Source organism: Coregonus lavaretus, assembly GCF_964263955.1.
Source record: "Coregonus lavaretus genome assembly, chromosome: 32".
In the NCBI taxonomy this organism is placed as follows: Eukaryota; Metazoa; Chordata; class Actinopteri; order Salmoniformes; family Salmonidae; genus Coregonus; species Coregonus lavaretus.
This window is the reverse complement of record NC_140019.1, coordinates 29,027,202-29,039,361: the sequence shown is the minus strand read 5'-3', so window position 1 is coordinate 29,039,361 and position 12,160 is coordinate 29,027,202. Positions and strand designations below refer to the sequence as shown.

At 40.4% G+C, this 12,160-nt stretch overlaps 1 protein-coding gene across 1 annotated transcript in view; it reads left to right on the top strand.

Annotated features, from left to right (window-relative positions):
- Positions 1-10,241, top strand: part of rab28 (RAB28, member RAS oncogene family) — a 46,610-nt gene extending 36,369 nt beyond the window's left edge. Inside the window, exons 5-7 of the mRNA XM_084150601.1 lie at positions 504-607; positions 756-833; positions 7,343-10,241. Coding sequence (XP_084006727.1) covers positions 504-607; positions 756-833; positions 7,343-7,435 — 275 coding nt within the window. The 3' untranslated portion in view covers positions 7,436-10,241. The remainder of the gene's footprint in view (positions 1-503; positions 608-755; positions 834-7,342) is intronic.
- The last annotated feature ends 1,919 nt before the right edge of the window (positions 10,242-12,160 follow it).

Sequence of the window (12,160 nt, the reverse complement as noted above, 5' to 3'; positions counted from 1 at the left end):
TCATTACATGATATGTCATGGCTTTCTCTCGGCAGACACCCATACTTCGGGGTAGCCTGAAGTCTTTGGTCATCCATGTATTGTGTTTGAAGAGCCACAGCTGGGCTCTTTTGACTTGGTTCATGTAGAGGTAGATATAAAGGTGCATGGCTTCAGGGTGTAACTGTACCAGGCCTGAGTTATGGAATGTGTGACACTGAGCTGTAGGCTAATCACACCTGGAAATGGAGGCCAGGGGTCTCTGAATGTATCACTTCCTCCTCCGAAAGGATCTTCTCAAAATATATTTCTGAAAAAGGTGCCTTAACTGAACGTGACACACAATAATTGAAGTATGTTGCCAGTTATCTATATCAGGCAGATCCTGAGTCTATCTTGAGCTGGTGTAAACCTTATCTTTTCTGTGCAAGTCCAGATATGAGGTTCGCCCTGTCTCTGTACAGTATAACCTTGTGTCAAGTCAATCTTGCTATCTGTGTAATTTGCTGACATTTTGTCCACAGTCGACCTTGAGCATATGAGGACGGTGAAGGTTGACAAACACCAGCGCTTCTGCCAAGAGAACAGCCTCATCAGTCAGTTCGTATCAGCCAAGTCTGGAGACTCGGTGAGTCGGTTTACCCAGTAAATCACATCAAAGTGGCACACACGCACAATCTTTTTCAAATCCGGAAATACTGATGTTTTGCTGTGAAGAAGATGTAGTCTGTATTCCTGCTCATCTCTCCTCCTTTGCTGCCCTGCTTTCCCTTCAGGTGTTCCTGGCATTCCAGAGAGTGGCTGCAGAGATTCTGGGGGTGAAGCTCAACAAAGCGGAGCTGGAGCAGTCCCAGGTGAGACATGTCTTCATTAGGCCTTTTATCTCACATTTCCCAGAGAGAATTGACCCTTCGCTAAGCCCCGCCCGCCTTGGTTACTGTTGCAACCTCAGACAGCATTCCCCCTTCTAACCACTGGCGAAATCCCCTCACAGTGATCTCAAAATGTGTTTTTTAATACACAATGAAATTAAACACAGACTACCCCTTGCTAATCAGGAGACCCTCTTTTATGTTGTGGTGGACTTTCATTACGATCATTTCAATCACAGGAACCTGGTAAAATGAAGGTTGTAGTGTGTCAGCATGCAGCCAAAGTTACTAACCACTTCTGGAGATAACTAGTGCTCTCAAATTGTATCCTGATGTCGGCAGCAGATGAGAGTTGTATTCATAACATGGCTAACTTACAGTGAGCTCCAAAAGTATTGGAACAGTGATTTTTGTTTTGTTTGTTTTGGCTCTGTACTCCAGCAGTTTGGATTTGAAATGATACAATGACTATGAGGTTAAAGAGCAGACTATCAGCTTTAATTTTAGGGTATTTCTCATCCGTATCGGGTGAACCGTTTAGAAATTACAATAATTACAAAGTAGTCGAAAGTTAATTATTTGGTCCCTAATTCATAGCACGCAATTTATTTATTTATTTTATTTCACCTTTATTTAACCAGGTAAGCCAGTTGAGAACAAGTTCTCATTTACAACTGCGACCTGGCCAAGATAAAGCAATGCAGTGCGATAAAAAACAACAACACAGAGTTACATATGGGATAAACAAAACATAAAGTCAAAAATACAACAGAAAATATATATACAGTGTGTGCAAATGTAGCAAGTTATGGAGGTAAGGCAATAAATAGGCCATAGTGCAAAATAATTACAATGTAGTATTAACACTGGAATGATAGATGTGCAAAAGATGATGTGCAAATAGAGATACTGGGGTGCAAATGAGAAAACATTTCAGATGGGCTGTGTACAGGTGCAGTGATCGGTAAGGTGCTCTGACAACTGATGCTTAAAGTTAGTGAGGGAGATAAGAGTCTCCAGCTTCAGAGATTTTTGCAGTTCGTTCCAGTCATTGGCAGCAGAGAACTGGAAGGAATGGCGGCCAAAGGAGGTATTGGCTTTGGGGATGACCAGTGAGATATACCTGCTGGAGCGCAGACTACGGGTGGGTGTTGCAATGACTACATCAAGCTTGCGACTATACACATTTGTTGGATTCATTTGCTGTTTGTTTTGGCTGTGTTTCAGATTATTTTGTGCCCTATAGAAATGAATGGTAAATAATGTATTGTGTCATTTTACATTTGGAGTAACTTTATTGTAAATAAGAATAAAATATATGTCTAAAGACTTCTACATTAATGTGGATGCTACCATGATTACGGATAATCCTGAATGAATCGGTAATAATGATGAATGAGAAAGTTACAGACGCACAAATATCATACCCCCCTCCCAAAGAAAATGCTAACCTCCCGTTATTGTAATGGTGAGAGGTTAGCATGTCTTGGGGTATGATATTTGTGCGTCTGTAACTTTCTCATTCATCATTATTAACGATTCATTCAGGATTATCCGTAATCATGGTAGCATCCACATGAATGTAGAAGTCTTTAGAATATTCTTTTTTATAATAAAAGTGACTCCAAAATGACACACTACATTATTTAACATTCATTTCTATTGGGCACAAAATAATCTGAAACACAACCAAAACAAGCAGCAAATGCATCCAACAAGTTTGTAGAGTCACAAACTTGATGTAATCATTGCATTTTAGGAAATGATGTAGCAGCCCCTCAAGTCATGTCGACATTGTTTGGACGGTTTCATATAATCACACGCATGTACACGAGGTCAAACAGAGTGTGCCAGGTCACAGTGATGCTGTACCTGTGACTGTCCATCTGTAAATACAGCCACATTGACGACGTTAGAGCCCAATCGTGCGTGAAGCAAGAGGTCAAGAGGTTGGCGGTGTAGGGTGGGAAGGTTAGGATGCGTTCTCTGATTTATTGAGTTTATCTCCCTCGGAGCTCGGCCTCTGCGAACCAGCCAGACCAGGTGGCCCCGTCACTGGTGACAGAGGTGGGATTACTCAGGGCACCTCCCACAGAGGCATTCATCCTGCTTGTGATATGACTGGTCGGTGCCACGCTGGCTAGAGAGTGGCTGATGAGGCTGGGGCTATGGGGAGGTCAGGACCCCCAGAGAAGGGAGAGGACCAAGGGAGCGAAGGCTAGGAGACGACTCTCAAACACACTTCCACCCCCACCCTGCCTTTTTGCTGTCAACAGACAGGCTAATGAAGGTGTCCATCTCCGCTCCCCTCCGTCACCTCCCATGATAGCTACCTCAATAAACCCAAGTGCTTTAATCCAAGCTAAACAAGCTGGATGAGTGGTCTGATCTAGGGCTGTTGAGGTGACCGTATTACCGCCACACCAGCAGTCATGAGTCATGACCGCAGTAAAATTCGACGTGACCGTTGAGTCACGGTAATCTCCTTTTATGCACTCTGGACATGTGTTGGTAGTACCTAATTCATTAACGACCTTCAGGTTACTAATGACCTGGTACTCAGTACTCTATTGTCCTTCTAACCACGCTGACATTAATGCAAATGCAATCGAAAATCACATCAAACACTTATCAAAACAGTATCGTGCTTTTAAAACTCACCTCACTGTAATCGATCAATTTGAAGAAAGAAGTTTAACAACAGGTTGAAACTGAGTGGAAAACATGGTGGTTGTGGATGTTGTTTCAAAGCCTAACACAACAAAATGGACAGTGCTTTCTAAGGTGATGATTAATTCAAAACGCCCATACACATACTGTATTAGAGCTTATGCATACGCATAGGCTTATGAGCCCGGGGGAAAAAAAGGAATTAAAATGATTGTGCCATTATACAATTCATAGCCTACCACATATTACGCACAGCAGAAAAACATTTAAAAAACTGATTTAAGATGTCTTTGGTACATAATTGGTCCAGCCTATACTCCAAAATTAAACAAATTATAGTAATCGCCTTTGAGTGTGGACTGTATTATTATGCATACTGGATGGACTGGTTACCTTATGCTACACTCCAAAATGTCTGTCCATGAGTGGGAGAGAACTTATAGGCCTAGGCCATGCTGTTGTTTTATTGATTGTGCAGGCAGCTTACGGAGTTAGCCTACAATTATAGTGAATTTGTATTTGATTTTGAAGAGCCTAGTAATGGGGCATTTTTTTATATTTTTTTTTTATAATTAATAGGCTGACACATGACCTTTTAGCTACAGAATATCTCACCACCGTGCGTTTCCATCTCCTCCTCTCTCTCCTTCATTCCTTTCTCAAGTGCGCTGTCGCGCAGCGTTCTCCTCAAACAGTGGTTGATGTGTGGAGTGAAATAAATGTTCTTATAAGCCCAGACATTTCTATATGTAATCCCGTGTGAAAGCAGAGTTTTGATGGTTGCTCATATTAAGCGCATGCTCCGCTATAAAACCGGAGTAGCCTACCTGGCATGATTGAAAAACTAACAGACTTTCTCAAATCATCAATAGCCTATAGTCGCATCATGCAGCCCATATATGTTTTGACATTCTAAGGTTTGTATCATTTACAACTAAAGTTGCCAAATAACTCTAAATCTAGCGTATAGGACCTGTTTCAAATGATCACTTTTATGCTCAACATACCCACTTCATATGCGCAGTCGCTCCGGAATGGGAAAAATATCCTTTCTATTTTATTCAGCTAAGTTCAAATATATGATTTTTACTATAAAATCATATAATATAAAATAATGGCCTGGGACTTATAAGCATATCTTGTCACCTAATGAGCAAGCCTACAGCCTATGGCATGGAGCATAGTCAGATAACATACAGTAGGCCAACTCATATTCTGTTCTGAAATACATTTTCTTCATATCATAATGTTTCTTTAGACCTGCCTAAAATAAATAATGGATTTATTGTGATGGTTTATATTCAATTGATTTATTCAATGTTTTTTTAAATGTAGATGTTCCAAAGGCGTGCATCAGCTACTTGTATGTGGCTTGTATGAGTGGAGGCCTGGAGATGCTAAACATGTTTGTTTATTAACGGTCAATTACCGTGAGACCGGCAGTCTTTTGCATGACAATAACCGTCTGACACAATTTAATGACCGCCATAGCCCTAGTCTGACCTGATCTGCCTGTCACAGAGACGTAATCTATGGCTTCCATGGGTCACTTCAGGGATGCAAGATTCTTTTTCTACATAAAATAAGTAATATTTTAGTGAAGACTATCCTACTTCAATGGTGTATCTTCATCTTGGATAGAGAATGGGTCAGGTTTCTAGGCTACAGTAGTTGAAGGCCTCAACATTCACTGGAGAAAAAATAAGTCTGCCCAAAATCTGTCTGTTTTTCTACTTTGTTGCTGTGCAGTGCTATCAATGAGAGAAGTGATGTTCTGATTGGTAGGCAAATGGATTTGGGGAAGGAGGTCAAGGGCAGCTCCAGGTTATTGTTGGGGGGCAGAAAATCCTGATTATCAGCTGTCAGGTTTAGAGAGCTGTACATGGGGGTCAGGGCCCCTGACAAGATCTTATCGGCCTGGGAGCCCACTCCATCATGGTCCCTTGTCTGGAAGATCAGATACTGGGGCCGCTGATCACTCACAGGGTCCGACCCCAGGCATCGGCAGCTCGTTAATCAGAATGGCCAACCAGTGCCTGGGTTACAACCACGATCTCTGCTTTTTGCTGGCTCCCCAATCCAGGTCTGAGGTTTAACTGTAAGTTCAGAACCCGTCCGTCCAGTTACTGTTACTCAATATCCAGGACCCGTATTCATGAAGCTTCTCGGAGAAGAACTGCTGATCTAGAATCAGTTTAGCCTTTTAGATCATAATTCATAAGATTACCTGGACATGGGGGGGGGACGGGACCTTTATACCTTTCCTCAATGAAGATGTAATGGTTGATTTAAAACTTGGCATGGTAAAATTTTAGTAGATGAGGAGCTGAGAATGCACACCCAAAAACAGTTAATAAAGTGCAGACTAGTGCCTTAAACTTTTAAAAAATTAAAGTCTCACTCCCAGATCTTTATTGAATGGATAAACCAATATTTGGCACACACAATTCATATCAGGCTGGGAGTATTATAATACATGAGTGTTCTTCATTTGTACATGGCAAAATGTTTCACAAATGTATTTTGTCCATGGACTGTGTAAACCTGGGAACTTCTCATTAGTATGTTCTTCTGTTAAATCCATTTGTCACGTGTTTCTTTCTCATTTCTCTCCCTGTCACCTCCACGACCCTGTCTTCACCTCTCCCTGTCCTCCATTCCAACCAACTGTACCCCCCGTCTGCATCTTTTTTTCCCCTTCCTGTCCTCTCTCTCCTTTCATTCCATACCTCACCTCCTCTGCCCACGCACCTCCTTTTCTATCCCTCTCTCCTGCTGGGTTTTGTCTCCTTCCATCCCTCCATCTCTCTGCTGGTGTGGTGGTGTGTTGTGCTGCTCAGAGGATCGTGAAAGCTGAGCTGGTGGACTACCCTCAGGACGAAGCCCCCATTAGACAAGAGACCAATCAGAGCAAAATCTGTTCTGTTCAATAGTTGGAAGTATGTTTACACACAGTCACACATAGATGTATTTATCTCCTGAAATATATCTATTAGTGCCTGGTGTAAAAACACAATTAAAGCATCTTATAAAGTGGTTGTGGTGGTAATGGTAGCTGTTTTCATTGTATTTTAATTGTGGGAATTGAGTTAGTTATTAGTTAGTTTGTAATTCAAGAAGAAAGGTTTGATAATTAACGTTAACCAAGAAAATCTTAGGTTGGTTGGGCTTACAGTAGTTTGGCACAAAAAATATATTACTCCAACTAATTGTATGTGACATCACTGATAAAAGCAAAATGAGATGCCACATATAGAAGATGTTGCCAGGAATTCTGACTCTTTTAGTTTGCTGCATCAGTGTGATCCAGAGAAGTGGGCTTGGCCCCCAGACATAGTTTGTGTCAGACTGACCTTTGTCTGACCTGTTTCTAAGCTTGTGATTGACTTTGAGCTGGATGCATCTGCAAAAAGACTGTAGAGTAGATATTTACTGTAGGTCTTTACTGTATATCAGATCTTTACTGTAGATCAGATCTTTACTGTAGATCAGATCTTTACTGTAGAGCAGATTTTCCATCTTTATTTTTACCACAACATTCATCCATTAACTTGTATACTTCAGTTTACATGTTTTTCTGAATGTGACAAATTAAATGTATTTGAGTTATACAAGTAAGGTCTGGGGCCTGGGAAGGAAGACCTGGGATCTACTTTAAGTGGTCCATATAGATTTCTGGACTATGCCGGAACAAATGGCAAATATTTAGTAGTATCAGTTAGGTAATTTAATCTTAAATTGTATAATTTGTGAATAAATCAGAGGGATTTTCTAGTGTGGAGGCAACTTTCTCATACCTCTATGTCTGTGTGTCTCCATAGCGCGTGGTGAAGGCAGATATCGTGAACTACAGTCAAGAGCCTGTGACGAGGACAGTCAACCCCCCGCGCAGCTCCATGTGTGTGGTGCAGTGACTCCCTCTCCCCCCACCTTCCCTCTTGCCCCTCCACAAACTGAATACAGCAGTGAGGGCCTCTGACCAGCAGGCTGCCCCAACACACTGGCCCATAGCCAGAGCTGGGGAATTGAGCTGGCCTGGTTCTTTCTGCTGTACGCACACACCTGCTGTACACACACACACACTGATTCCTCCCTTCTCTCTCTCAACGCACAAGTCTTCAGAAAGGCTGTATATCAGTATTTCCTTTTTTAAAAGGTTTTCAGGGTCATCGGACCAAGTACTGCATATTTGAAGATTAATATATGAGAATCTCTCTGTATGTCCAGTATGTATATTTACAGGGACCCCACAGTTTATTCCTGGTTTCAGTACATTTAATATATTTTCATGAATAATTTTTTGAGTAGTAATCAGCTTTGGCTACAGCATACTCCTGTTTAAACATTAAGTTATGCTGAAAGGAAATGGGACCTCCACTTTTTTAGCAGTTTGAACACGTTTGTCAATATTTATTTTATTTTTGAGAAACTGTTACTCTTTTGGCATATTTTTTCTACTGTCTTCATTGTCTCTTATTCTTTAAAGGACCATTTGATTGTATATAGATATGAAGTTGGTATCTGTACCAGAAAAGAATACATAAACCACTGTGTTTCAAACTGTATTTTTAAGGATAGAATGTGTTTTCCCTCTGCTGTTGTGTATACAGATGCCATATCTTTATTTGATCATCCTGTTGTTGCAGGAATTTTCCTGCACGGGTAGTGTAGTGTATTCGACATATAAAAAGGCTTCTAAAGTTAGTATTTTCCACTTTCAGACTAAATTTGCCCTAAGGAAAAATTTATCAACCCCTACAAAAAATGTCCATTAATTATAATCACATAGCAATTAACATTTCCTGTTGCTGCAGGATTATTTTCCTGCTGTGTGAGATCAAATTAAGATCCGATATCTGTATGCTTAGATATCAGGATTAGTTTAATCGCTCTAAGTGGTACTGTCTACACCTCCCACTACCCCCTCTCCCACTTCTCCCAGTGCTGAAACAGGAGTGGTGGGATGGGCTTGGGTAGGTTGTTGGGGCAAGGAGCTATTTGGGGGCAGAGAGTGGTGAAGAAAGAAGGGGCTGCTTCATTGATATACAGATGTACGATTAAGCAATAAGGCCAGAGGGGGTGTGGTATATGGCCAATATACCCACGGCTAAGGGCTGTTCTAAAGCACGATGCAACACGGAGTGCCTGGCTACAGCCCTTGGCCATATACCGCAAACCCCGAGGTGCCTTATTGCTTTTATAAACTGGTTACCAACGTAATTAGAACAGTAAAAATTTTTAAAATCTTATACCCGTGGTATATGGTCTGATACACCACGGCTTTCAGCCAATCAGCTTTCAGAGCTCGAACCACCCGGTTTATAATGCCTGTTATACAACGGGTGGGTCTAATCCTGAATGCTGATTGGTTAAAACCGCATTCCAGCCGGTGTCTATTCCACAAGTTACCACCGGCTAAATCTATGATGTAAAATGCCTATTTACTCTGTTCCTTCTGACTGCGCAATCCACTGTCTCATCAGCCCAGCCAGGCAATTTATAAACTTGATATCCACTAAAAAAGCATCTAGACATTATCGCACATTTCTTTTAGACTAACATTTCGTTTTCAACAGCAGAGATTTGTATAAACCTTGCTGTCTGTCTCTGACATTTGCAACATTGTTTCAATATTCAAATTCGATCTCCAGCTGTCCCATAGTAATGAACGTGTTGGGACGAGACAGACAGGCAGGCAGCGTTTCTCAGCCAGTCAAAATCAGCTGGCATCTATGTTATGGATATATAAGAAATGTAATTGAAAAAAGGTCAAACGAAACGAAGTGCAGCTAGTTTGCAGTCTTTCCAGCTTCAATTTGAAGTGATTGTGTTAGCGGTGTTGTTGGCTAGCTCCGACTGAACAACTGGGTCGCATCTCTGGCAACCAAACCGATAGAACGAGTGACCAGCCAGCTTGGGTAGCAACCCTAGATTTGTGTCGGGACTATATCTTGTGGAAGGATGAAATAGTATGAATAAATTCATCAAAATAACGTTTTTAATGAAAAAATGTCAATCATTATTTGAATATGTTGGTAATCTGTTGTATAAAAGTGATAATGCCCTCGAAGCTGGTGTTTGGAGGACTTCGTCTCGGGCCTAACAACACCCGTGCCAATATATCCACCAAACACCGGCTTCTCGGGCATTATCACTTAAATATACCACGGCTTTCAGCCATTCAGCACCCAGGAGCCAAACAACGGGTTTATGTTGATGACAATTTTTCTGCGCCGCAGGAAATGCAGATGAGCTTCGTGATTTACATAAATTCACTGAAAACCCACACTAACACATGGGTATATTAACAGTATTGCACTTTTCATGTAGCCTAATTTTGTCCAACCACTGATCAAGCAACATTATGGAATGTTCAAATCCTGTTGCAGCAGGATTATTTTGCTACAGCAATACTATTCAAATTAAGATCCAACATCTGTAAAAACAATGTGCTGAATGTAAAATGAACTGCTGGCTTAATTAAGAGTGTGCTCAAGGAATATGTCACTTTAAAATATAGCTTCTCCATTCTTAGTGCTCTACATACTGCCCTTCTAAAATGAAGGGTTTAGGTACTGTAGTCAACGGAATCAAGCTCTGTTTTATTTCATTTGCCAATTAGCGGCTTGCTTGAACAGCTGTGATTTCCCATTACTTTCAAGACTTAATAATAACACTAATAACAGATGTTAGTTAGAAAAAATAAACTTTGTGATTTCTGCCACTCTACATTTGTGAAATTGACCAATTACCCAAAAAGTATATATTTTCCTTATTTCTATGTTTGTGTTGATCACATCTTTAATTGAAGCATCGTTCAGTTTCATGTGATGCATATCAAGACTGTATTTTTTGGGAAAACCTAATATGTCGTCCTAGTATAGAACAATGCTGTTGCTATTTTTATCCTTGAAGAATGAAGAACTGCTTTGACACATGAAATGTCTTCATAGGATCTTAATCTTGTTCAAACAAGCTGAATAATAGCCAACCTACACTCTTATAAAAAAAATAGGTTATATCTAGAACCTAAAAGTGTTCTTTGTCTGTCCATGGGAGAACCGTTTAAAGAAACATTTTGGGTTCCATGTAGAACCCATTCCACTGTTCTCCCATGGGGACAGCCAAACCATTTTTTGGAACCCTTTTTTCTAAGAGTGTATACATAATTTATAGTTCTGTGTTGTTTTGTACTCGTCCCTAGTTTGTCTTGCAGTTTGTATTTGTCAAAATGTTTTCTTCGACCAATATGGTGTACTTGCGCACACAGGATGTCAACATTGTACCTGAATCTAGTACAACAGAAAATACATGATAGAACATGGTGACATGGTTGGATTTGACTCTGGAAATCATGGTGTTCGCCTTATGTGTAAATTATGTCTTTGTAAATTATCTGCGTTGTATTGTGGAAGATCTTATTTATAAAATGCTGCTCACATTTCAGTAAGATGTCAAGAACTCCTCTCATTGGATGGAATTGCCTCTGTGTCATAAACACAAAATATCTAAAAGTTAAGTATTAAAAAATGATGGTATATCCTCTGTACACTTAGAAAATTGTTGTTTAATGAACATTAAAAAGTGGTACAGACATTTGTATATGAACTATAAAAGTGCTATAAAGTGCAATAGTTTATGTATTATTACTGATGCATATAGTTTCCTAGGTGGAATTCAGGAAATAAGTATTATGTTAGTGTGAGTGTATGCTTCATTACCCATGTGTGCGTGCGCGTGTGTGCGCTCTCCTGCAGACACACACATTTGTAATTGATTGACATGACTGTTGATGACTGATCACCATATAATTTTCCAACATATTGCTGTACATTGGTCTGGACACAATGTGGTTCATTTGTGCATATTTATCCTGTATGTTAAACACAGTTATCTAAAACTGATTATAAACTGGGTGGTTCGAGCCCTGAATGCTGATTGACTGAAAGCCATGGTATATCACGGGTATGACAAAACATTTATTTTTACTCTTTTAATTATGTTGGTAACCAGTTTATAATAGCAATAAGGCTCCTCGGAGCTAAGGGCTGTATCCAGGCATACAGTACCAGTCAAAGGTTTGGACACACCTACTCATTCAAGGGTTTTTCTTTATTTGTACTATTTTTTACACTGTATAATGATAGTGAAGACATCAAAACTATGAAATAATACATATGGAATCATGTAGTAACCAAAAAAGTGTTAAACAAATCAAAATATATTTTATATTTGAGATTCTTCAAATAGCCACCCTTTGCCTTGATGACAGCTTTGCGCACTCTTGGCATTTTCTCAACCAGCTTCACCTGGAATGCTTTTCCAACAGTCTTGAAGGCGTTCCCACATGTGCTGAGCACTTGTTGGCTGCTTTTCCTTCACTCTGCGGTCCGACTCATCCCAAACCATCTCAATTGGGTTGAGGTCAGGGGATTGTGGAGGCCAGGTCATCTGATGCAGCACTCCATCACTCTCCTTCTAGGTAAAATAGCCCTTACACAGCCTGGAGGTGTGTTGGGTCATTGTCCTGTTGAAAAATAAATGATAGACCCACTAAGCCCAAACCAGATGGGATGGCGTATCGCTGCAGAATGCTGTGGTAGCCACGCTGGTTAAGTGTGCCTTGAATTCTAAATAAA